Raw genomic sequence first — 13489 nt, 5'->3', positions numbered from 1 at the left:
AAGATGAGCATGTAGGAGAGAACAATGCTTCGTTATTTGGAAAGATGTCATGAAGATGCTGTTATGGTGGGTTAGGAACCTCCTTTTGGTGGTCGTTATGCTCCACTACTAGTCAAAGGGGTTTCAGGTCCACTGAGGCTGGTACTCAGTGAAAACTATAGTACCACGCTTGAAGCGTTTGTTCAGAAACAAGGCACATACAAAGTTGATACGTTGGCACAAAGAAGAACGTAAGCAAGATGAAATGATCAGACACCCCACTGATGAGTCCCAGTGGAGAACAATTGACAGAGAATTTCCCGAGTTTGAAAAGGATGCAAGGAGCATACGGTTTGGTTTAAGTACAGATGGATTCAATCCATTCGGTGAGTTCAATAGTGGTCATAGCACTTGGTCTGTGACCTTATGCATGTTCAACCTTCCACCCTGGATGTGCATAAAGCGAAAGTTCATTATGATGCTGGTAATTATCCCAGGCCCAAAACAACCTGGCAACGACATTAATGTTTACTAAGATTGTTGGTTGATGAACTTTTAATGTTATGGAATGAAGAAGGTGTATGTGTGTGGGATGAGGAAAAAAAGGAGAATTTTAATTTACGAGCATTGTTGTTCATAACCGTTAATGATTGATCCACGCTTGGTAATCTGTCAGGACAAACAAACAAGGGATATCAAGTCTGCACGTACTGTTTAGATGATACTTGCAGCATGTATTTGAAATACTGTCGGAGGATCATGTATACGAGCCATTGTCGATTTCTTCCTACTAAGCACCTGTTAAGAAACAAAGGGAAGCATTTTGAAGGGGAGGAAGAAAAATTTACTAAGCCCGCTCACCGTAATGGTAAACGTGTATTTTCTATGATAAAGGTTGTGAGGGTAGTCTTTGGCAAGGGCTCTAGTAGCCAACCTATTCCGAGCGACGAGAACGGACATGCATCCATGTGGAAGAAGTCTATATTTTGGAAGCTACCTTATTGGGAAGTCCTTGAGGTCCGTAATACAATCGATGTGATGCACCTAACGAATTTCGCGTGAACGTGCTTGGCTTCCTAGGTACATATGGAAAGACAAAGGATACAATTGAAGCACGTCGGAACCTGACATATGAAACAATGAGATGACCTACATCCGGAAAAGAGAGATGATGGACATTACTTGCATCCTACTAGTTACACTCTCAGCAAGGAAGAGAAGGAAAGCATGTTTGAGTGCTTGAATAGTATCAAGGTCCAATCGGGCTACTCCTTGAATATACAGGGAATAATAAATATTAAATAGAAGAAATTCATAAATCTAAATGCCCATGACTGCCATGTCCTAGTGACACAATTGCTGCCTATTGCACTGAGGGGTATTCTACCAGAGAATGTGAAAATGGCAATCATGAAGCTATGTGAATTCCTCAACATGATTTCTCAGAAGACAATCCATCCAAACAATCTACTAAAGCTGTAGAATGATGTGGTGCAATGCCTTGTCATTTTTGAGATGGTCTTTCCACCTTCCTTCTTTAATATCATGACCTACCTTCTAGTCTACCTTGTTGAAAATATTTTTATTCTTGATCCTGTATTTCTACATAATATGTTCTCTTTTGAGAGGTTTATGGCGGTTCTAATGAAGTTTATTCGTAATCATGCCCATTCAAAAGGAAGCATCGCAAAGGGATATGGAACGGAGGAGGTCCTTGAGTTTGTGTTGACTTTATTTACGACTTGAGTTCGATTGGAGTCTTTGTATCATGCCATGAGGGGAGACTCAAGGGAAAGGGCACACTAGGGAGGAAAGCTCGGATGGACATCGATGAGAGGACATGGCGTAAAGCACACTTCACGGTCTTGCAACAATCATCCTTGGTGGCTCCACCATATATGGAGGAGCACAAGGCTATTGGACGTTCCTCAAACCAAGGGAAGACTGAGGCTTGGATTACACGTCATCACATTGACACTTTCACCTCTTGGTTGCGGTGATGACTGATGGGTGATGACACGATTGAAAAACAACTAGCATGATTGGTTGCGGTGACGACTGATGGGTGATGACACTTTCACCTCTGTATCGACATTCCAAGGATACAAGATAAATGGTTACACATTTTGCACGGTAGCCCAAGATCAAAAGAGAACAAACCAAAATAGTGGTGTCCGTATAGATGCAATAGACAACAATGGACAAAAAGGTACATACTATGGTGTGATTGAGGAGGTATGGGATCTAGACTATGGACCTTTGAAAATCCCTCTGTTTCGGTGCCAATGGGTGAAACTTACTGGAGGATAGATGTGGAAATCTAAGCTCACCTCGGTTTTGTCTCTGATGATCGGCACATCCCTCGCGATCCACCGACACTCAAAGAAGAGTCTCGAAGGACTTTCAAAGAGTTTGTCCATCGGGGCTAAGGCTTGTTACCCACAAGAGTGTCCATAAGGTACTCGGATATGATACAAGCCTCAGCAGTGGAGCCCTGAAGGGCTTCTCCGGCAGTTCCCCTCATCGAGAGAAGGACGAGCTAACTATGACGCTAGGTAATCAAGAACATAGTGGACGTTGCCGAGGCAAAGGAGTAATTCCACAAAAGTTTGCCTTTTGTGAGCACATTGATTCCTACAGAAGTCGCCAAAGAAGTAAGCCCGAACACGCATGACAGCTGCGAGAGTTGCAAGAACACATAGTTTTGATAGAGGCAAGAATGGAGGAAGCAATCAACCGACGTGTGGCTCTAGCTCTTAGCAAACAAGGTAGTGAACAAGTAGCTACATCATCCGTCGTAAGCCTCTCTCAGCGTCAAAGAGCGTCACTTCCACTGAAGCCCCAGCTGGAGGATATTCTGACATGTTTGAGGACAACCAACGCCACCCCATGGACGATATCACTGGGAGAGCCCCATGTGAGCTTGTTACTCCCGTGAAAAATAACCTCATCGTGGTGGCTGAACAACCGACACAAGGCCAAACAATTCATGGCATGGAGATTCCAGCTCATAGTTACGCCAAAGTTGGGGTGGACCGAGTGATCCACGGTAGGATTCTATGACCCAAGCGCTACATAAGGATTATGTAGGCAAATCCCTCGACCTTGGGATCATCTCCTCAAGGGTCAAGAGCAAGATCACCTACGCTATCTGCCAGGGCACCCTCTCCACTACTAGATAGGGATCCTAGCATGAGTCCACTAGCTGATAGGATCCTAGCATGAGTCCACCTCCCCCTGTTATGAGCAAGGCTACATGGCGAAAGACACCTTCAGTTCCGCCTACTACGGTTGCAAAGAAGAAGCAGAAGAAGTCGAAGGAGAAGCAACCAGAGCCCAAGAAAGCTTATGAGATGACTGATGCAGAAATCAACGCAGTAGTCGATGCTAAGATTAAAGCTCACTTCGCACCAAAGCCTCCGTGAAGAAAGATCCACCACTTGATAAGGTTAAATTTTGAGCTTCCATTAGAAGCATGGAGAAAAAGCTGAGAAACCACCGCTATCTGACTACGACCGCTCAATAACAAGGCTTTTTAGAAGAAGAAGAAAAGTGGGTGAAGTATTCCACAGCTCGGAACTCAATCCAACCAATTGATTGCCCCGCTCCAGGTGCTTTCAGAGTTTGATAAAAATTTCACCCCAGCTCAACTTCGAGGGGAGGATCATGTCCCAAATCACCCTGGGGCTACTAAATGGAAATTCGAGTTAGGGAAACCGCTAGTGTGGCCGTAGTTGGTGGACCGTCTTCCAACGAAGACGTATAGATTGCACCAATGGTACATGGAGGTTTCAGCCAATGGTTTACTCATGCTCGAAGTTCGGATTGGAGATCAACATTATTTTCATAGGGAAGACATTATAAATGTGCCATTGGAGAAACTCTATTTCCTTTACAATCCAGACGCACTTAACAAGTCACTCATCATTTCTTAGGTTCAGTTAATTTTTAATTTGCTCTAACTTCAAAATCCCAACTCAAGTCATTGGGTGATGTCTTAACTGCTATTTGATTTTGTATCATGCAGGATGGAGATTCAAACATGTCGAAGGAAAGGATATTATGACATCGGTTTCATGGATTCGGATATTATAGACGAGTCAACTGTAAGAGATAGACAAAATCAGACCTTCAAGAACATATATAAGTTCCTAGACAACCAACATTACAAGAAGTACATACTTCCACCTTACAACTTCGAGCGAGCGTGTTTCCCATCTCTTCTCTTTTTCGAACTAGCAGTTAAACATAAGACTAACTAGCTTTGGCTATGCATATATGTACAGCTTCACTGGATACTTCTTATTATCATGGTTGATCAAAGCGCAGTCTACATCATGGACTCTTTGAGGAAATCAAGAGATCAATAAAAAACCTCATAGACATTCTTAACAAAGCATGGGCTCGCTTCCGTCGACATCACGCAGGTGAATTCAAGGAGGAACTTGATTTCAAGCCTGAATTCCAGGTATGTGTTGAATTTCCACATCTCGTGACACTTCATTGAACATAACAAATATTTCAGAACTTTTTTTTCCATATATATAGTGTTTGAGATAGAATCCAAGAAATAATTTATACGAATACTATGTATGTGAGTTCATCCATGGCTTTGCAGGTCCCAAGCATATAGTGGACCACGTATTCAGAGTACATATACAAATTTCTTAATAATAAATTAGTTCTCACTCTGTAGATCTATTAATCTACTATATAATAAGCTTTGCCAATGACACAGATGAGAGACATGAATGAAGCACTCAGGACGAAAAAAATCAGGGCAGTTCAAGATGGATTTCTTTTGGATGAGGTAGTAAATCCAGTGGGGGAGTTCCATAATGATAGATCAAATTTGCATCACTGTCAGGACTCGGGTTCAGAATAGTTGATCCAAATGTTGAACTTCAAGTGTTGATGCAATGTAATATTATTCATAAATGTGTATGCAGAAGATGTCTATATATATATAATATTATCTCAAATATAATATTATATTTCAAATACAACTTAATATATGAAAGTAATATGGCTCGTAAATAGTAGATGTATTGATGCAAAACACCAGGGTTACATATATAGGCTAGGGTCTCCAAGGTTTATAGAAACACCACTAATTGGGAGATCCTAGCCTAATAGGATAACACCTACCTAAACCCTAGGGGTGGCGCACGGCAATGGGCCTATGCGGCTAGCACCCAAGGCCCATAGGGCCGGCCTATACAATCTGTCTAACCCCCCCCTCCCGCAGTCTGATTGTCAGGTCGTCGAACATTCTAGACCTGAATTTTGAAAACACCGAGGAAGGAAGGCCTTTGGTGAAGATGTCAGCATATTGTGAAGAGGTTAGCACATGCGACGCGCTCCCGAACAAAATGAACATTAATCTCAATGTGTTTGGTGCGCTAGTGTTGAACTGGATTGGAGGACATGTAGACAGCACTGATGTTGTCGCAATAGACCAATGAGGCACGCTGAGAGGAAGCATGAATCTCAACCAGAAGTTGGCGCAGTGATGCAGCTTCAGCAACACCATTAGCAACGGCGCGGTACTCAACTTCAGCACTAGAACGAGACACAATGTTCTAGTGTTTCGAAGACTAGGACACCAGGTTGTCACCAAGGAAAACCGCATAACTAGAAGTGGATTTCCAGGTCTCAGGGCAACCAGCCCAGCCGACGTCAGAGTACACTAGCAACTCAGCACTGGGAGTCGAGCGCAGCAGCAAGCCAAGATCCAAAATGCCCTGAATGTACTGAAGAATCCTCTTCAGAGCATCCAAGTGTGGTTCGCGTGGATCATGCATGAACAAACAAACTTGCTGAACATCATAGGCGATGTCAGTCCTGGTGAAAGTCAGATACTGCAAGGCACTAGCAATACTGCAAAAGCCAAACTCATCCTTAACAAGTGGACCATCAGCTGCCAGCTTATGATTAGTATCCACTGGAGTTGAGCAAGGCATGCAATCCATCATACCAGCACGCGCGAGGATGTCGATCATATATTGTCGCTGGGAGAGGAGAAGACAAATACCACTGCGCTGAACACTCATCCTGAAGAAGTGATGTAGCTCCCCAAGATCCTTCATGGAAAACTCCTACTGTAGAGCCAGGATGGTACGCTGAAGAAGGTCAAGGGAGGAGGCTGTAAGCACAATATCATCAACGTAGAGCAACAAGTAAATCATATCAGTGCCACGGCTGTAGACAAACAGCGAAGTATTTGACTTGGCCTCCACGAAGCCAAGAGTCACTAGGTAAGCTGCAAAACGACTGTACCATGCCCGAGGCGCCTGCTTGAGGCCATACAGGAACCTGTTCAACCAACAGACAAAGTTAGGGTGGGCGGGATCCTCGAAACCTGTAGGTTGAGCACAGTAGACGGTCTCCGAGAAGGTGCCATGAAGAAACGCATTCTTCACATCGAGCTGATGAATAAGCCATCCGCGAGACAGAGCCAGTGACAGAATAGTGCGAACTGTGGCAAGCTTCACAATGGGGATGTCGGTGTTTTAGACCGGCAACCGCCTAGGGGGTACCCTAGGTGGTCTTTTGTGCGGTGGGTGTCGTCGAGAATCAAGGAGTTGATGGTGACGCAAGGAACACGATTTAGACAGGTTCAGGCCGTTAGATCATGTAATACCCTACGTCCTGTGAGTTGGTTGTATTGAACTTATTTTTCATCATTTGGAGGGGGCCCCTGCCTGCCCTTATATAGTCGAGGGAGCAGGGTTATAGGGTGGAGTCCTACTCGAACACGGTTACATAGTCCTACTCTAACTTCGTAGAGTAACCCTCTTTGTACCCGACTAGTCTTCGGGGAAATCATGAAGCCCACGCGCCCTGCAAAGTAGTCTTCATGTTCAAGTAGGTTTTGGGTACATCCCCTTTGAGTGGGTCTGTTAGTTTTCTAGCGGGCCTAGGGGTGCCTAGCCGACAAGCCCCCGAGTACTTTGTAGTCGAGAGAAACAACTTCGAGTACTTGAGGGTGCCGCCCGAGTTCCTCTTGGTGCTTCCTGAGGTCTCCTCGATGCGGCCAATCTTTCGAGTACTGGTGTTGTCGCGTGACTTGAAGGTACTCTTAGCAGCCCCCAATGTTTGCTTTGAGTAACCTTTGCCTTGAAACTTTTATATATGGTAGTGTGATGACAATCGCACTCCATATGGAGTAGGTCCTGAGCCTTAGGTTGAATAGAAGAATCAGGCTGAGGGTCAAACTTGTAATTTTACTTCAACTTAAGTAGTCTTTAGAAAAAGAAAACTTTATCCAACGGGTATGGTATACGTAGCCCCCGAGCACTTGGATGACTATTTGTAGTCGATGAAGGGGTCAAACTTTTGGCCAGAGTATCCGTTGGAAATTATGGTGGTAAATCTGAGTTATATGTGACCATTGCTTGATTGACGCTTGGAATCTGGAGGTGCTACTAATATAATAGGGGGGCCCAGCGGTGATTAGTGGTACTCCATTTTTAACAATCTGTAATTTGCGCCCCTTTCCTGAGCCCCCAGCGCCGCCGCTCTTCCTTGCACCACCGCCGCCATTGTTGCTTTTGCCTGACCCTTGAGAGATAGATCTACTGTAGCTCCTTCCTCCTTCTATCTTTCTCAAGATCGACTGAAGCACGTCAAGAAGATGAGAAAGAAACCCAAGAAGACCCAGGGGGATACCGCTGCCACTAGTAAGTTAAGATCTAGATCCAAGAAGGGCAAGGAGCTCATGTTGCTGGCGCCAAAGTGTGGCCCAATGAACCAGACTGTGCCGCCGCTCCCTGGGATCACCTGGCAACATTCCGTGATGAAGGAGCCGGCGGTCTAGGCTTTGGTCGACACGAAGCTTCTTCAGCCAAAGGTTGAACTTGAATGGAGGCCCGCATTCAGGAATGCATGGTAGTTTGAAGAGCACCCTAAGGAAACAGTCATACTTGCTCATTTCGTCGAGAGAGGACTAGCGGTGCCCACTTCCGACTTCTTCAGAGGTATTCTTGAGTACTAAAACCTTCAGTTAGTACACTTGAATCCGAATGGTGTGCTCCACATGGCTATCTTTGTACACTTGTGTGAAGTGTACCTGGGTGTCCTACCTAGTCTTGATCTGTTTAGGAAGTTATTTTGCTGTAAACCGCAACCCAGTGCGACTAGGACAGAAATGTTTGGAGAGGCTGGGTTTCAGTTGAGGAACTCGAGTGTGTATCTTGAGTATGACCTGCCTGACTCCCATGGTGACTGGAAAAAGAGATGGTTTTATATTGGTAATCATGATCATGTCTTGCCAGTAGTCACCGGCCATGCTCCAAAGCATGCGGATAATTGGGTGAGCGAGCCCGAGGACACCCCTGAGATCACTAACCTGTTGACTCAGATTGCCGAGTTAAGGTCTTTGGGTTTGACTGGCATCAATGTTGCTGCCAGTTTCCTTAAGCGGAGAGTTCAACCCTTGCAGCAACGTGCTTATTCGGGCTCCTAGTACTCGGGCTTTGATGACCCGTCGCGTATGTCCCCTGAAGACATATCTGATGACGATGTGGAGGCATTATTGGGTAAGTTATTCAGGAACTATCAAGGGGTACCAGTACTCTCGGGAGTTCTCCATCAGTTTGATAGTTAGTCTGGACCAACAGAGGTATTTTCTTCTTTTCTTTGCTTACTTTGGGTAGTCGAATGTGTAGTAACACTTTCCAAGTAACAATTGTTGGCTTGTGGTTTGTAGTCCCGGGTGCTTTTTGGTTTCTTGCCTACATCACCTGAGGGCAAGGAAATTGTTGTGGTTGATACTGAAGATGCTCTTTCTCCTCCTGCCAAGAAGCGGCAAGTAGTGCAAAAAAAGGCTACTGCTCAGCATATTTCATCTTCATCGAGTTTGACCCCCGAGGGGTCACAGAGTACCAAGGTACGTAGTTGTGTGTTGTATTCGAGTACTTTTTGCTAAGTCTTTGCTTTGCAGAATACTGACTATTGATATGTTGAAAAGGCCGCCGACTTGACCCTAGGTGATGATAAGGCTACTTCTGATGAAGTAGTCGCAATTGCTAGAGATGCGGCTGCCTGGGTTGCGGCTATTGAAAAGCCGCCTGCGGAGGTGCCGCCTTTGAACTCAGGATCCGAAGCTTCCGAGCAGGTGGCCTCTGCGTCAGTGGTCCCTGAGTTGATAGCCCCTGAGCAGGCTACTAGGCCATCGGTTGATGAGTCTACAGCTTCTGAGCTGGCGGATATGGAGAAGACACCGTCGGTAGCTGCTGACGCCTCGTTGTCTGAAGCTATCGCCGGTGGTGAGTATGCGATTTACTCTGGTAGTCGTGCGTACGTAGTCTCAACCTTGGTTACGTCAGGACTTGGTGGTGAAATGGAGGGCCTTCCTCTCGCGGCGCCTGTGGTGCCGACTATCCAGCCGGTGGTAACCGAAAAGAAACATGTTTTTGTAAGGGTTTGTGTAATGTCTCCTTTTGATGATTTTGTATTCTGTAGCCGTTTTTATGATCCTGCGACTTGGTTGATCCAGGGATGCAGAGGACACTATTCCTGTGGAAGTGGGGATGGAGGCTAACCCGCCCGGCTGTACTCTCTAGATCCATAGTCGACCTGACTATGGATGATGCTCTTGAGGTTGACATAGGTTGTCTGGGTGCGACTATATCCATGCTTCAGGAGGTCAGCCGTTTAGTAGAGGGCCCGTTGGTTCTCGAGAGTTCCTCAAGTGTGCCGCCCTCGACTTCTGAAGTTGCGCCAACAGTGCGTGCGATTGGTGCTAAGGATTTGGCGCTGGTTGTTTCAACGGAGATGGGTGAAGTCGGCGCGACAGGTATGTAGATGTTTGTTGCCAAGAGTATTCTCTTGTATCTACTCGCTGATCAAGGTTTGCCTTCAGGGTCTGTTGTTGGTAGGGAGTCGGAACCTGAAGTTGCCAAGAGTACTTGTGGTCTGGTACTCGAGTTGCCTCCAGAGTCGGAGATTAGGAGAGATATCCAAAGCTTTCAGGTATATCATAACTCATTTTTTGTTCTATTGTTTTGTGATAAGTCTTGACGGCTAGTTTTGTTTTGTTGAAGGATCTGTATGACCAAGCTCAGAGGAATACTCGGGCTCTTCAAGAGCGCAGCGAAGCCTCTCAACGGGTGGTGCAACTGGAGCAGGAGTGTCGCCGTCTTATAGATTCCTTGAGGGTTCACGAGGAGGCTGCAAAATCTTTTGCTATCGAAAGGAATGATCATGAAGTCCTCCAGCAGCGATTAGAGAATCGCTATAAATCTTTGAACCAGAGATATCAAGGTGAGTACTCATGGTTTCTCGAGTGTGTTTTGATTGTAGTCATAATTCTGATCTATTTGTTGTTTGGCACATAGCTCAAAAGCAAGGAGGCCGCCGCGAGTAGCCAGCTGCTTGATTGGAGAAACACTCATGACTGGATAGCCAGCGAGCTAGCGCAACTCTGGTTGAAACTCAGGCGGCCTATGAACGTGAGAGGAACAGGAAGAATCGCAATGGAGTGATGTTGGTGATGGCTATGGTGGACTGTAGAAGCCATGGTAGAACCATAGAGAGACTGAAAAGTGATCTCCAAGAGTTGACCAGTGCTGCTCAAGACGCAGTCAAGGCCATCGCTCCACTTGAAGATGACACTGAGCCTCACTCGCCACTCGAGAGACTAAGAGCTACCCTGGGTAAAGTTGCTGGACTCTGTAAGGCTATCTACAAACAAGTCCTTGCGGTGGTCAAGTCGTATTACCTGAGGGCAGACCTGTTGGTGACTGGTGAAGGAGTTGCCCGGAACTGCACAGAGGATGCCTATGTGCAGTATCTTGAACAAAATAGAGGTGGTGCACAACACACTGTAAAATGTTGAACATATATCTCATTCCCAGTCCCATGTGCAGTGCTGCATGATTGATTAAAATAGAGGTGGCGCTAAGCAGACATGACTCATATGAGTTTGCAGAGCCCCTGACGCCAAGTCGCCAACCAACAGCTTGTCTAACTGCACTGCACCGATGTGGTTGAATGGAGAAACACAACAAAAACTCAAAATATCACAATCCAATGGTAATTCCAACCTAAATACAAAATAGACAGGCAAACAGGCCAGGTGAAATAGTAATTCCTGCAGCCTAAGCAACATTCCTAGGACATATAATTCATAAGATGAATTCAGAACTCACAATTATTACACAAAGCAATCAATATGTCTAATCTTACCCCTACACTAAATGGCCATAGTAAAATATGTAAAATCGAAAATTGCCCAAGAAAAAGCGCAGTTAAGTAATTATTTTGGCTAAGGTGATATTGCTCTGATGTTGCATTAATATGAGACATAATGCCTCATTCAGCCATTTAATAAAATACACACATTACAGCATCACAAAAGATTTTTTTTAAAAAAAGAACAACAAAGCAAGACCCAACCCACTTGGAGCTCTCAAATTCCAACATCATTCAGTGCCAGGACTGCAGATGTGTCTGCCCTAAATTTATAATGGAGTAAAACTTGCCCAAATGCGACCCAGCCACACTGAAGGCATTGCAAACCAGCACAAAATAAGGGCTCATTTGATAGGGTTCTAGATTCTCCAGCAAACGTTTTGGATTCTGTTTCTCCGTAGAAATGTTTCTCCGGTGGTGACTTCTTAAATCATTTGGCTAGTTGGCTGGTTTCTGATTCCTGAATGAGAGGAAGGCGATTAACAGACCAATGTACCCTAGTGAGATTCACTGTCAAGCATGTCCAATTAGCACCACAAATCAACAGGTGGTTGCACAAATCATAGGACACTTCACACACACACACAGGGCCAAAAAGAGGGGGGAAAGAAAGGATCCGCGATACACGACACAGTACGCATAAATTAGCATGTCAGCGGAATCGATTACTAAATCGTACCACGTCATCTAATCACCTCATCATCCACATCTCCGAGCAGCACAAGAACAAATGGAGGATCATGAATCATATAATCGCACCTACTAGATGAGCACAAAGGAGCAGCACCAGACTTTGCTTCCCTTGGAGGGAACCGGATTGGGGACTGCAGAGGCCACGGGATCCGGCCCAGAGAGGAATCGACAGGCGGTGCCGCGGCGCGCTGAACCCTTTTGGGGGCAGTGGCGAGGCTCCAGACACTGGAGTTGGGACTTGGGACTTGGGAGGAAAGCGGCGAAGGAATACTGTTTGGCTCGGCTCCTTTGTCTGCTATTTTTTTTGAGAGGCTGCTTTAATTTTTTAATAACTCAGTATAACTCGCTGCTTGGGCTGTTTAGAATGGCTCCACCTCCCTATTTATTTTGTTGCTCCACTCAACAACTCCAAGTGAAGCTTAGCTCTGCTTGAAGTTGAAGCTGTGTGGATGGGGGGTGTTCGGCAAGAATGGCACCCCAGCTTCAAAAAGGAGAGTTTTCATTGTGAATTTTCATTATTACCCCAAATCATAGCCCCACATGTCATCCTTCCTGTACCTTGTTTTCTTTCTTTTTAACTTGCTTCTTCTTCCTCATGAGACCGAAGGAGCTCGTGCCCACACAGGGCTCCGCTCGCCTCGCTTCACCCCAGGTCCCCAGCCGAGCTAGCAGCGCGGGCGGAGGCGGCGCACACGATGGGCCGGAGAAGGGGCCAGCGGAGGCGCGCGGGAGGTTGGCGCAGTGTAAGACTAGGGCCACGGCGGCGCGAGACAGGGCCGGTGGGGGTGGCGCACATGATGGGGACGGGGGCCCGCGGCGGCGCCCACGGCTTGAATCGGCCGAAGTGAGCTTCCTGCTCCGGGCGGCGGCAGCCTGCGGTTTGAATCGGCCAAAGCGGCGGCGGGGAGGAGCCACCCAGCCGTGGCGGCAGGGAGGAGGCCACCAAGGCATCGCGCGGGACAGGTTTGCGGTGGCGCGGGACGGAGGGTAGCGGAGGCGTGGGACTGGGGCCGGCGGAGGAGCGAGATCAGGGCTGGCGGAGGCGCAGGATGGCGACGAGGAGTGGACGGCAGTTGGAAGGGAATCGATGGGGGGCGGCAGCAAGGATGGTACCTATGGCTGACGGCGAGGATGCTCCCTACGGCCGACGGTGGGAAGGAGGAATGGCGACGGGTGGCGGCCACCCGCGAGCGTCGATGGCGGGGAGGAGGGAGGTTGGCGTCGGGAGTAGAAAGAAAAGAAAAACGAAGCCGTTTTCGTGTAACTAGTTGTACTGGTGGAGTGGCAGTGGTCAGGTCTACTCCCTCCATCCAATTTAAATGCACGTCTCGATTGGAGGGAGAAACTTAGGGATTGTTTGATCCCAATTAAACTTTAATCCCTATCACATCGAATGTTTAGATACTAATTAGGAGTATTAAACGTAGACTATTTACAAAATCCATTGCACAAATGGAGGTTAAACGGCGAGACGAATCTATTAAGCCTAATTAGTCCATGATTTAACAATGTGCTGCTACAGTAACCATTTGCTAATGATGAATTAATTATGCTTAATAGATTCGTCTCGCCGTTTAGCCTCCATTATATAATTAGTATTAGTTTTATAGTTAACTCATAT

The 13489-nt window shown here is 46.3% G+C and overlaps 1 protein-coding gene across 1 annotated transcript; it reads right to left on the bottom strand.

Moving 5' to 3' along the window:
* Positions 1-5576: 5576 nt before the first annotated feature.
* Positions 5577-6068, bottom strand: LOC106804268 (uncharacterized mitochondrial protein AtMg00810-like). Its single transcript, XM_014805034.1, has one exon. It carries the CDS (start codon positions 6066-6068, stop codon positions 5577-5579), a length of 492 nt encoding a protein of 163 aa, XP_014660520.1.
* Between the last annotated feature and the right edge of the window lie 7421 nt (positions 6069-13489).

The sequence above is a fragment of the Setaria italica genome, chromosome IV (genome assembly GCF_000263155.2).
Source record: "Setaria italica strain Yugu1 chromosome IV, Setaria_italica_v2.0, whole genome shotgun sequence".
In the NCBI taxonomy this organism is placed as follows: Eukaryota; Viridiplantae; Streptophyta; class Magnoliopsida; order Poales; family Poaceae; genus Setaria; species Setaria italica.
Note: the sequence above shows the minus strand (reverse complement) of the source record. Positions and strands in the feature narration are given on the sequence as shown.

Coding starts and splice junctions, on each gene's coding strand:
- LOC106804268 (XM_014805034.1), bottom strand. CDS start 6,068: ATGAAGGATCTTGGGGAGCTACATCACTTCTTCAGGATGAGTGTTCAG.